We start from the raw sequence: 13525 nt of genomic DNA on the forward strand, positions 1-13525 counted from the left end.
TAGATAGATAGATAGATAGATAGATAGATAGATAGATAGATAGATAGATGATAGATAGATAGACAAATTAGGCTTGTCCATTTCAATCTTACTTATATGTATGTGTATATATAGATGCAGTTATATATTTATATCTATGTCTCATATGCACATGCCCATATTTATACATGCATGTACATATGTGCCCACAGGTGAAATAAAAATTTAAAATCCTACTGAATTTCATACACATATATATTATAAATATATATACACACACTCACATACATATACAAACACACACATACACACATTTATTGTCAGTAATGATTTCATATCATTTTACAAAAGCTTGCAGATGCTAACCCTTTTACTATTGTCACATTTACTGAGTTATGGTATTATCGTAGGAATGGTATGGAATGTTTAAACAGTCATGACCCCGGATTATTAGGTATACAGTATAAATGTGATTGCTGTCCAAATTCTAATATGGGTAATTACATTCTGTCTACCTCAATTTCCTCTGCAGTTTCAATTATATATAATAGGGTTCTGTGCTTTCTGTGTCAAAATGGTAACATACTTTTTGTGTAGTAAGTTTAAAGCTCCATTTTTTAAGACGTTACTTTTTATTAAAATTATGACCAAAAAACCCTGTAAAATAATGTGTTTCCATAAAGTGTTATTGTTCTAATAGTCAATAATTTATATGATATACTTTAATTTTAAAAGCCTGGAATTTAAAATTTGTAATGATTACTACAGATGTCCTTTCCATGACATCGTCATCAAAATTAAATTTTTGTCAGTTATTTCTTTGTGTTTTAAAAGAAGATCTATAGAAAAATACTATAATTATATGTGAAGATTTTCTATTTAATTTTTATTTTAAAATTTAAATTTATAAAATGTACATATATATATATTAATTGGGCACCAGACTTTTGTTAACTATTTGAGCTATACTGCATTCCTGCATTTAAGCGTTTTAGAAATTAAAAATTTGCTGGGCACAGTGGCTCATGCTCGTAATTCCAGTACTTTGGGAGGCCTAGGTGGGCAGATATCGAGGTCTAGAGATAGAGATCATCCTGGTTGACATGGTGAAAACATGTCTCTACTAAAAGTACAAAAATTAGCTGGGTGTAGTGGCACGTGCCTGTAGTCCCAGGTGCTTGGGAGGCTGAGGCTGGAGAATGACTTGAATCCAGGATGAGGAGGTTGCAAAGCCAAGATTGCACCACTGCACTCCAGCCTGGCGATAGAATGAGACTCCATCTCAAAAACAAAAAAAAGATAGAAAAGAAAAGTCATAATGAATAAAGAAATCTAAAGTAAAAAGAAAAAAAGACCTATAAAAATCCTATGTTGATATATAAACATTTTATATTTAAATTTTGTATTTAGAAATGTATTAAAGGTATATATGTAAATAATTGGGAACAATAATTTTGTTAGTGCTTGAGCTATACTACTTTCTGACATTTGAGTGTTTTAAAAATTAAAAGTGATAATGGATACAGATATCTAGAGTAAAGAACAGTAATTTAGTTTAGTAAGGAATATGGATACAGTTCAGTTTTTGATTTTTAAAATTGCTTTTACTTTTTCTATATGGCATTTTTTTTTTTTCCATTGTGAGCAACCTTTCATTGTGGCTTCCTCTTTCAAACTTGTCCATGGAGAACAACCTGTGAGATTTTATGCAAGGAGACTAAAATTTTAGTGTCAATTAACTGGATATGACACCTTCGAACATGAGCTACCATTTGAACATGATCAAAGGATAATTCTGCTTACTCTCTTTTTTTTTTCTTTTTCCTTTGCTTTGTTTTTTTTTTTTTTTTTTTTTTTTAAGACAGAGTCTCCCTCTGTCACCCAGGCTGCAGTGCAATGGTACAATCTGGGCTTACTACAACCTCTGCCTCTCAAGTGATTCTCCTGCCTCAGCCTCCCGAGTAGCTGGGAGTAGCCTCCCACCACCACACCTGGCTATTTTTTTAAAAAATGTTAGTAGAGACGGGGTTTCAACGTGTTGGCCAGGCTTGTCTCAAACTCCTGACCTTAAGTAATCCACCCCCCTCCCAAAGTGCTGGGGTTACAGGTGTGAGCCACCATGCCCGGCCCTACTCACTCTTTTTGATCTAGAACCCTTTAGCACATAGGGTTGTGAGCAAATTAATTACTTTATCTATCTTGTTACAAAAAGGATTTAAAAAGTGGCTTACAAATATTAAAATAAGAGTAAGTAAATAACTAAAAAGTGAAAATGTAAAGTTTGAGTAGAGAATATAAAATTTAGGAGTGAGGTTAGTATTGAAGATTTATTTGCCGTGAGGGAATATATGATTGGAGTTTGGTTCACTATAATCTATCTACATGGAAGAATTAAGCAAACAAGAAAGACCTAAAACATATGTTAAAAGCGCAATAGCTTCAGCTTCACTGGGTGCTGTGACTCACACTTGTAATTCCAGCGGAGACCAAGGCAATAAGACCACCTGAGGCCAGAAGTTTGAGACCAGCCTGAGAAACATAGGGAGACCCTGCCTCTATAAAAATACAAAAATTAGCTGGGCATGGTGGGGCATGCCCATTGTCCCAGCTATTAACACTTGTGAGGATGAGGAAGGAGGATGGTTTGATCCTGGGAGTTCGAGACTACAGTAAGCCATGATGGCGCCACTGCACTCCAACCTGGGTGACTGAGGGAGACCCTATCTTAAAAACACATACACACACAAGAAATGGCAGCTCCAGATTGATTCACTATAGCCTAATAAATGGACATAATCCAGCCATGGTATCTAGGAGGAATTATTCTCTACTTCTGTGTTTGTGGAAAGAAAATGAAAAAGAATTAAGTATAAGACTGAACTATAGTCATGCATCGCTTAACACTGGGGATACATTCCGAGAAATGAATCACTGGACAGTCTTGTAGTTGTGCAAACATCATAGATTGCAGTTATACAAACCTAGAAGATATAGCCTAGTATATACCTAGCTATACAGCATACCCTATTGTTCCCAGGCTATGAACCTATATAGAAGATTACTGTATTGAATACTATAGACAACTATAGCACAATAGCAAGTATTTGTGTGTCTAAACATAGAAAAGGTACAGTAAAAATATGATATTATAATCTTATGGGACCACCATCATGTATGCTTGTGGACCAGAAAATTGTTATGGAGGTGAATGACTGTACTCTGATTATCCATCTTCAGTTCTTTACATTTCAATATCATGGCCAATAATTTTACTTTACTTTTTAATATATTTTAAAATAAAATAATAGTTTCCTTATTTACATTGTTAATACATAATTATAATTTAATTATAATAAACTTATAATTATAAAAATTATTGTATTTATAATAATTTTATTATATATTCATTTGTTATATTAATATATTATTTATTACAGTATGTTATGTATTATATTAATTTATTATATAAATATAATATTTTAAATATTAAATTTAACCATAATTTAATTATTGATATACAATTTAATTATAATTAATAATTATATATAATACAATTAATTAGGAGGAGACTTTGCATAAACCCCAACAAAATAGACATTGACTTCAAAATATGGGGAAGCTTATATCAAATATATTGGCCCTACATTATGTTTTTATTTTCAATGGTAATTATATATTATGAATCTTCTCTGTTTGTACCTGTCATACATCGGCGTTGCAGGACAATAATCACAGCATTAAACTGAGTATGGTAGCATATTTTGTTACAAGAATTTCTCTGAAAATGTGTCAGTTGGGCCGGGCGCGGTGTCTCACGCTTGTAATCCCAGCACTTTGGGAGACTGAGGTGGGTGGATTGCCTGAGGTCAGGGATTTGAAATCATCCTGGCCAACAGGATGAAAACTCTACTAAAAATAAAAAAAAGTAAGGAGGCAGAGGTTGCAGTGAGTTGAGATCGCGCCATTTGCACGCTAGACTGGGCCACAAGATCGAAATCCCTTCTAAAAAAAAAAAAAAATGTCTGTTGATACTGTACTATTGATTATGCGTTTGTTATTGATTATTTGTTTGTTTTTTGGTCTGCAAAAGTTCCTGATTCCAAGGGACATTATCCTTTTCCTCCCTGAAAAGAGACCAGGGAAACATTAAAATAATAATAAAGAAGACTAAGTAGCTGGATAGTTCTGATCTAGGCATACTCTACTCAGTATTTGGGATTTTCAATCAGTCTCTTGAGTCTTCTGCACCTTGCTTTTCTCATCTTTAAAAGTATTTGGTTAGGACGGTGATTGCTAAAATCCTCTTCAACTAAGGTGTTTTAATTTCATTAGAAGCAACACATTATTGAGAACAAATTTTGTCACGTGAGTTTCAGTGACACTCGAGAAACCTTACTTATTGTCGGATTCTGAAATAAATTTATGTTAAATACAAACATGCATCAAGTAAGCTTTCCCTCCAGGATCTAGCTAGGTTGCTGAGAAATGTTTCTTAGCAATATTATTTGAAGTCCTCTTACATAGACAGATATTGTACTTTGGAAGCCATATCAACAGTAGAAGCATCGCTAGATACAGTGTCCTTTAAAAAAAAACTACTCAATCTCTAAAAAACGATGAAAATAATTTACAAATTAGATTATTTTAGAAAGCTATGACATTTATGTATTATAACAACCATTATGCCTCACTCATAGGAAATAAATTTGGGGCCAATCAACTATTGTCTCTCACCGTTGCTGTGGCATCAGCTTAAAATGTGTTTCATTAGACTTGTCATTAACCAACTTCAATATCCTAAGAACCGTCCTCCCCTTGGAGAAAAAATCATACTTTAAACCTTCTATCATTTTCTGTAATACACATTTTTGCCACGGCGTTTTGTGGATATTGCGTGTTCAAGTAAGATGCCACATTTAATGTTTGCATGTGATCGACCTGGAAATTTTACAGAAGTTACACAAATCTGAAAGTACTATTATCATTGATGACTACAATGGTGTCCTAAAGATTTGTAGATATTGTGAACACTACTTCCTATTGCTTTTCCCAGCCCCCTGCTGCATTGAAATTTAATTGGTTTTCTGTATTTTTTGAAGCAGAGCTGTCACTGGCAGTAACATACTTTTGCATATGCATCAGTTTGGCTCTAGTACAGATTTTTGTTCACGCTGGACTCCTACTGATATGCACTGATTCAAAGTCTAAAAATTACATTTAATTTTATATAGCTTATAAGTAGTCCCAGAGAGTGTTGGATCCTAAAAGCTAATGTTTTTCAGACATAATCAGCAGGAATAGGTAATGTATTAGCATTAGTCACATTAGCAGCAACTGTAACAAAAGGAAACAGTAAGCATAAATGCTCTCAGCAACTTCATTCTTTAGAACAAATATTAATATAAAATTACACAAATTAGAGTTGCAGTTTAACATTATTCAACATGTTTATTCATAATGATTGCTTCATATTTAAATAACACCAAAATATTGTGTTTTGTCAGCCAAAGACAATAATAGTTTAATAGTAATTTATTTTAAACAGCTACTGATAATACAACCAATCAACACATTAAGTGGTGCCAACATTGGCATCTTGCTAAATAATCTCTAGACATTGCACAGAGAGTACATCTTTCAAAGATAAGTCAACAAGAGCAATCAGAGCAGAAAATTAGAATTTGGTATCTTAGAATTAAAATACAGCTAAAGTTTTAATTGGGGTGATCTAAAAGGGCACTTGATGTAATGATCTCTTTCATTTGTTACTAATTGTTTGTTCCTGATGAAGAAGAAGCCTACACAGGAATGTTGCCTAGTTGAGTTAAGATGGCAGTTTCCTTAGCAGCTATGTTTCATTGTTAAACAAAAAAGAGTGGGGAGGGGCAAACTGCCACAGAGAAATCTTTCTTCAGCTTGTTTCATATCACAAGAATTATACCAGCAGATTTAGGGTCGGGTATGGCAAATATGGAATAATTTATATGTGGTCAAAAGAGAATAAAATTGGCTTACAGCAATGCTATAAACTATATTGGTAAACTGAAGTAAGACTCTCTCTCTCTATTGTGCTAACAAGTCAAGCTGGAGTAGAAATTCCTGATTCAAACTGCTCATAATATCTTGCAAGGGAGTCACATCCTAGAGTACATCTACAAATGACATCAACTTTCATCTCATTTTAACTTCAGTTGAAATTTCAGTGTCTGACACTCACAGACCAAGGCAAAATATCTTCTACTTCAAAAGCTCATTTTGTATTGCTGAATTGAAGAGAAGTTTTAGCTCTAATTTTCACTAGTAACTGTTTCAGAGTATCTTAGGAGAGAAAACAGAGAATGCATTTTATATGTTTAACATATTTCCATATCTGATTTTTAAGAACCTTAAAATACTGCTAATTTTTAAAAGCATACAGTATGTCAAAAAATATATAAATATATCCATGATTAGTTGTATGAATAAACTTTTCTTTCTCCATATGTTCTTTTAAATTATTACACTGCCTAGTCATTTCCTAGAAGTTATCCTGAGTTTATTACAACCATCTTGAATGGCTTTTTAAAAAGTAATACACTACTAAACCAATTTTTAGATCCCTTAAATCTATTATGTATCTCAAGAAAAATGTTGCAGTACTATAATTACTATTTGTGAAATTTTAAAATCTAGTATATAGTGGGCACTTTCTGGGCCTGGGGGCATAGTTCCGAATGAGAGAACATGCGCCTGCCCTAGAGAGCTTACATTTTAATAGATAACACATAACATAAGTCAGTAAACAAATAAATATATGCCAATACCACATACTGATACATTCTATGAAGAATTTTAGGGAGGGTGTAATAAGATACATTTGGAGACAGAGTAGTAAGAGAAGGCCTCTCTTGAATGGTAACTTTGAGCAAAGATGAAATGAAATGAGGGTGTGAGCCATGCAGAGATCTGGAAGAAAAGCATTCAGGAAGGGAACAGAAAGAACAAAGTCTGTGGGGGCAGAAGCAAATTGTTGCATTGAGGAACCAAAAGGAGACCACTGTGGCTATGTACTCATGGTAGGGAGTAGAAGAATGAGCTCTGAGGAGAAAGGTGAGCACTGCCAGAATCCTGGAAGGTTGCATAAACCATGTCAGATAATTATTTGTGGAGGAGTTTCAGCCTAATTTCCTTCTCAGTTCTTATTTTTTAGACACGCTTATGTGCTGCCCTCATTTAGCTTTGGATCTAGATATTCGAATTAGAAGCAATTAAACCTGCATGCCATAAATATTTGTCTTCCGAAAATAGTTTAACTAGACTTAGGAGTTTTGTGCTTTAGTTATAGTATTTGTCCTAGTGAGTGCAAAGTGAATGCACAAGAATTAGATCATTTTATCACTGAATTCTTCGCTCTTAAAATGCTTTTAAGTAATGAACGAAATGTGCTTTGTATTAAAATATTACCATTCTGAATATCTTTTTTGTACAGGGGCTCTTGAAAGTTGCCATAGATAATGCCAGAGCTCAAGAGAAACAGGTCCAACTGGAAAAAACAGAGCTGAAGATGGATTTTTTAAGGGAAAGAGAACTAAGGGAAACACTTGAAAAGCAGTTGGCAATGGAACAAAAGAATAGAGGTATTTCTAAATTTCCAAATAAGTTTAATATTTCCAGAAAATATTAAACATATTAATACTGTGATGATGATTTATTTTGAAATTGTAGTTTTTTTTTAATTTAATGGTAGCTAAAATTCAGAGCAGAATTTGAATCCTAGACTCATTGTATTTCTTGATCTCCAAAGTACATGTTTTCTCTTCTGTTCCTACCTCAGGAAATTGAAATACATCCATTACATCATTAATTATATAACTTTTATTGATGGTTGAGTTTAAAAATTCATATTCTTTAAGAGAAAAATAAACTCTAATGATAGCCGTGAAGAAAAATTTTATGTTAATTCACAATTGCCCTTTGAAAAACTTGAGTTAAACTCATTAATCTAAAATAGAAAATACTGATTATTCAAGCGAAGCAGGTTTACTAAGATATTTATCAACTGAAATTGAAAATGGATGAATATCTGAACAAATGACTAAAGTTAAATATTTGTGTAATTTTCTTTCTGAAGGCCTCATTTTCATCCAACAAGGTCAAGTACACAGAGTAGAAACTGATATAAATTCTTATTGGATAAAATAATGTTATTATTGATCTGTGATTTGCTTCTTTTATCACACTGTACAGTGCATCTATAGATAATTTTGAAGGCCATTTATATTTGCATGTTTATTTTATGTATGAATTTGAAGATTATTTTGTCTACGATCAACTGCCTCTTTGCTTCAACTATGATTCTTTTAAGTATTCTAGAAGTGAAGTGGGGGCTTCTTCTCACTCATTTAATATATATCCAATATAAATGCTCCACATTATTTTCTTTTATATGTTTGACATGGTCATTTAAAAATCGTTCTGTTTTGCTTTTAAACTAGCAGGATTTACCAGGTTGTTTTATTAGCTATTATGAAGCAACAGCAGCACAGTTCTAAATAATGTGGCTTCACATAGATTCAGGTATTTAAATAATCAAAACAAGGTAAACATTGATAATGGCTGTATTCCAAGTGAATAAGGAAGTTGGGTCAAAGAGCTCAATCTATAGAACCATCTTCCGTGAAGCAGCCATGTTTTTATTTTGCTCTTACTAAATTTTGTTTAGTCCTTTTTTACAGAATTTAAAGGCAGGCCCAGAGATTCCTAAAGTAACCATTTGGTTACTGGAGAGACCTTCAGAATTTTATTGGTTCAAACCTTTTGGGAGGATTTACATTCTGTTTTCTTTCATTAACCACTAGAGGGCAAAACATTCGCAGATCATACAGTAAAGTTCCCATTTAATTAATTATGAACAGTAAATTCAAGGCAATAACTATCAATACTTATCTATTATGAATGTGTCTATTGTAGCAGTGTATTACCCTGAAGAGAGAGAACATGGCGATCCCATTGGGTTCAATCACGTAGGAGGAAACTGTGAGCGGTCAGTGGTAAAGTGCAGGGTATTAAGACTTTAGAGCCACAAGAGTATGCAATACAAATAAATATTTCAGAAATTACTGTTTCTTTTCAAGGAGACTCATAAATAATCATCTTTGGAAAGGGAAACAGTAGGCAGGTAATTTTGTTAAGGTAAGCACATGATTTGCACACCATTAAATAAGGGAAATTAACATTTATTTAAAATCAGTTTCAATTACTTTTCGTATAACACCATAGCCAGTGTACATTTTGATACAAAGCAGGTTTTTAAAACTATATGGTACAGCAACAGTATACCTGACATGTAAATGAGCTGCCATCTTAAAAATATTAGTAATAATAAAAACAGGATTATGTGGAAATTAGAAGCAAAAACTAAAATACTTGCTTGAACCATTATTATTTTATATTTTGATTAAATATTCTGCTTTAAAAGTGTTGCTGTTCTTTAATCTGTAGTAAGAAATCAAATAGTAAATATGGAATGATTAGTCTTCATGATTAAGAGAAGAATTTTCTCATACTGAGTCTGTCACACTGATGTCTACAATGTTTATCAACCATCAAAGATAATTTTAAAGAAAAATGCATATTCCCATATGCTGAGTAGTTACCATACGTATACATATATATGTAGTAAAAGTTAAAACAATTATCCTCCAGAAAGCATAGTTGATATACATTTTGTAAAGAACATTAGTTATTATTTATTGAGTATATATCATATACAAATATTTAAATTGTCCAGTTGGAGAAAAATGTTTCATAATCAACTTTTTGTATTATCTATTTCTTAAAATATAAAAGGCTCATCATTATTGTTACCAGTAGCATAGTATTATTAGCAATGAGGTTTCATACTGCCTCAGATTTCTGCAAAGTGAAAGTAGAATAATTTTCTTAAAATATATCATAGTACTGTAAATTTGCTATGAGAAAAATATTCTCAGGGAATCATCACAACTTCATCCCAACAAAAACATGTCTGCTTATATATGTTAACAATAATTAAGAGTATTTTTTCTGATGTACAAAAAATCTTTATTGCATTTCCTAAAATTTTAAGAAAGAAATTATTGAAAACTGAGTTGGTCTAACATTGCTTTCCAAAGTGTTTTTAGGGGAGATGCTCCATTTGCTGCTCAGAATTGATTCCCTATGAGGAAATAGGAAGGAGGCGTGCTTATAAGGGTTTGTACTATCCAAATGACTCTGCACTATTATGATTCAAGGACAGAGAACTAAGCCACAAAATTCATTTAATCAAGCTTCCTTTATCAGTGAATACAAACATTTACTAAAATTAGTTTCCTATTAAATTTATCTTTACATATGACAATTAAAGCTATTCTTGTAATGTAATAGTTCTAGGCTAAAATAAAAATTGGCCTTCTTATAATTTTACTGGGAATTATTTTAGGTAAAGGTGGAGGTTTTTGGAACTCTCTTTTTATAGGTAGACTCAGTCCAGCAGGAAAACAAAATGAATAATATAAAAAACGTAGACCATTTGTAAATTAGCAGCATTACAAAAATTTCAATAATAATAATATGCTTACATTCTTTTTTAGCGATAGTTCAAAAGAGGCTAAAGAAGGAGAAGAAGGCAAAGAGAAAATTGCAGGAAGCACTTGAGTTTGAGACGAAACGGCGTGAACAAGCAGAACAGACGCTAAAACAGGCAGCTTCCACAGATAGTCTCAGGGTCTTAAATGGTAAGAGGGTGTATATTATTGCATGAATAACTGTCATTTTTAATGCTTAAAGGACAGTTTACACATGTGTTTGTAGTTTTGTATGTTTCTATATCTTGTGATTCATTCAGCTATACTTGAAGCTGAAAGCAGGGTGAGAAGAATGTGTTGGGGAAAATGCCTTATTTTATAGGTGCTTCTACTGTTTTTTACTGAACTCCAGCATCTGGGACTTGGCATTGTGTCTCTGTTTAACCAGATCTTTTTCTACTGAAACACAATAAAATATTAATTTGAGAATTTCCCAACCCCCATCCTCTTTTATGAACAATGTTGCATTGCTTACTGTTCAAATCTTCCGAAAATTCTTATGGTTGTAGTTTTTGTTCAACCTTTAAAAGATGACAAAGATTTATGTAATTTTAATTCAGCAACAAAGTAACAGGTTGCTCTTTTTTTAAAAAAGGACAATAGGAATCAAATGAAATATGTGTCACTCTTACCTTTCTGTGCTTTTAGACTCTCTGACCCCAGAGATAGAAGCTGACCGCAGTGGCGGCAGAACAGATGCTGAAAGGACAATACAAGGTAGGAATTTGCAGAAGGCTATAAATCTAGATCTTGCTATATGAGTTTTTCCTCAGCTTTAGCCTGCTATTCAAGCATGTAGCCTACCATCTGGGCCACATCAAAACAAGTTCAAACAAGGTCAAGTTCATCTTGCTTGTTTATATGAGTGAATTCATTTTGTGCTGATAGATTTTCTTTAAATTAACAGGTCATCTCTGTTTATACAATGCAATTAAAAGGAATAATTAATTTTAAACAATGTATGATTTAATCTTGGACTCAGTAAATGTGTTTTATTGAATGTTTGAAGCCCAGTCTAATGCAGGAAGGGTTTATAAGTTCTGTGCTACATAAATAAAATCTGTGGTTAATCAAATAGGTAGTTCTTACAATTTAAAAATGTCTAACTACTCATTTTTATGACACTTACTGCAAGGTATCTGCAAAATAGACTAGTTGAATGTTAACAATAAATAAGATTGTTTAGTTCCTATGTGGATTCCAAATGTTCTGTGTGCCTTTATATACACTTCAATAACACAAATCTGTTGAGTAAAATCATATAGAGAATACCAAAGGGAGTTGTATTAAATGCTCAGAAGAGCTAAATATGTATATTGTCACGACCATACTATTAGAAAAGAATAAAACCAGAAGGTAGCATTTATAGTCAAACATCTATTCTAGACGACAAATTCAGCCTAACAACATGAATACTAAACAGTAACAAGAGCATTTGTTTTCTATTTAAAATGAAGGTGATTCTTCAAAGGGATGCCTAAAATGATTAACTGCCATAATCCTCCCAATTGCTTTTATTCTGCATTTTAAACTCAATCATTTTTAGGATATTGTATGACATTAATTGTGTTACTTAATCAGCTCCAAATATATCATTCTTGGCTTACTATAAAGGAAATATACTTTTGTAAACTATCATATGTGCAAGAAATAACAATCACAAACTTGAAGAAACATTTTTGAGGAAAGAATGGATTTTTTTGCCTACATTTATTTTACCTGAGGTCATGCTAATTAATTTGTAAATCCTAAGGTTTGAATCATATGTTATTATGAGACATCTTGGATATACAAGATTAATGCTATTGTAGATATAGAAAAAATCTGAATTTTTAGAATATTATGGATTTCAGCACAATTATATGTGTGTATATGTTTGTATGTATATGGTTGTGAAAATTCAAAGAATCCTCTTGCATCTTATAAAACTTACAAACACATGTTAAAAATTACTGTTAGTGAAAAACCAGTCCTCTTTATCAGAGACAATAGCACCAATAAGACAAATGCAAATGTCAGCACCAATGTGTACATACAGGGCCTATTCATGCATTAGATAATGTCAAAGTGGTCTCAGAAAGCACATGAGCCCATAGATAAGTGTGACACATAAATCATCTGGTATACACAGAATCCTCTAGGTGGTCTGAACTCAAGCTAGAAAAAATTATAGACAATATAGTCCTGCATATAAATGAGAGATTCATTGTTAATATTAAGAAGTGATTAAACATTTTAGTGTGATTGATATGATATGTTATGCCACCCATAACAACATGTTGGTTGTTAATAAGGCTATAGTTATTTTTGTTTGAATTTGTCAAATTTACATATGTTTAAACATACATTTTAATATAGGTAAAGTCTTGCTGTATGAGGTTGAAATGTTGACAACTTTCAGTTTCCATTGTTGTGACTGACTTATTCTGAAGATATGTTTTAATAATAAATTGCCTTCCTTTTGGTATCCAGAATCTTACCAGTGGAGGAATACAATGAACCTACACACCAACAACTTAATGATTAGGGAAACAAGACACTGGTACAACACTTATACATAGTAATTTAAAACCATGTACACATTTGATAGAATTATTTTTGCCTTTAATTGTAATAGAAAAATCCTCACTCACTTTATTCATTCATTCAGCCTGTCCATTGTTGTACTGGTCCAAATGTACAGTTGTTTTTTAATAAAACATACTAACTATTCATGATATTTATCAGATAATATGACTTTTCCCAAATTGTAATAAGAAACACACTGTTGATGAATCTGTTTCTAGCTGTTAGTTGCTAAAATATATTTTACCAGCAGTCAAACTATTTCAAGACTCAACATAACAGAGCACAGAGATCATACTTGCAATTCTAACACTCTATTCAATAAGCTTAATTAGCCCTTTGAACTTTTTTTTCTACCCTCAGACAAAATTCATACATTTAGAAGCTAACAAACA

General features: G+C 32.3%; 1 protein-coding gene across 2 annotated transcripts in view; it reads left to right on the forward strand.

Annotated features, from left to right (window-relative positions):
* DACH1 (dachshund family transcription factor 1) overlaps window positions 1–13525 on the forward strand; it is a 433898-nt gene that overhangs the window by 382719 nt on the left and 37654 nt on the right. For both annotated transcript variants that reach the window (XM_023186484.3, XM_023186494.3), the window contains 3 exons: window positions 7448–7595; window positions 10572–10715; window positions 11214–11282. In XM_023186484.3, coding sequence (XP_023042252.1) covers window positions 7448–7595; window positions 10572–10715; window positions 11214–11282 — 361 coding nt within the window. The remainder of the gene's footprint in view (window positions 1–7447; window positions 7596–10571; window positions 10716–11213; window positions 11283–13525) is intronic.

This window comes from Piliocolobus tephrosceles, chromosome X, assembly GCF_002776525.5.
Source record: "Piliocolobus tephrosceles isolate RC106 chromosome X, ASM277652v3, whole genome shotgun sequence".
NCBI classification, from domain to species: Eukaryota; Metazoa; Chordata; class Mammalia; order Primates; family Cercopithecidae; genus Piliocolobus; species Piliocolobus tephrosceles.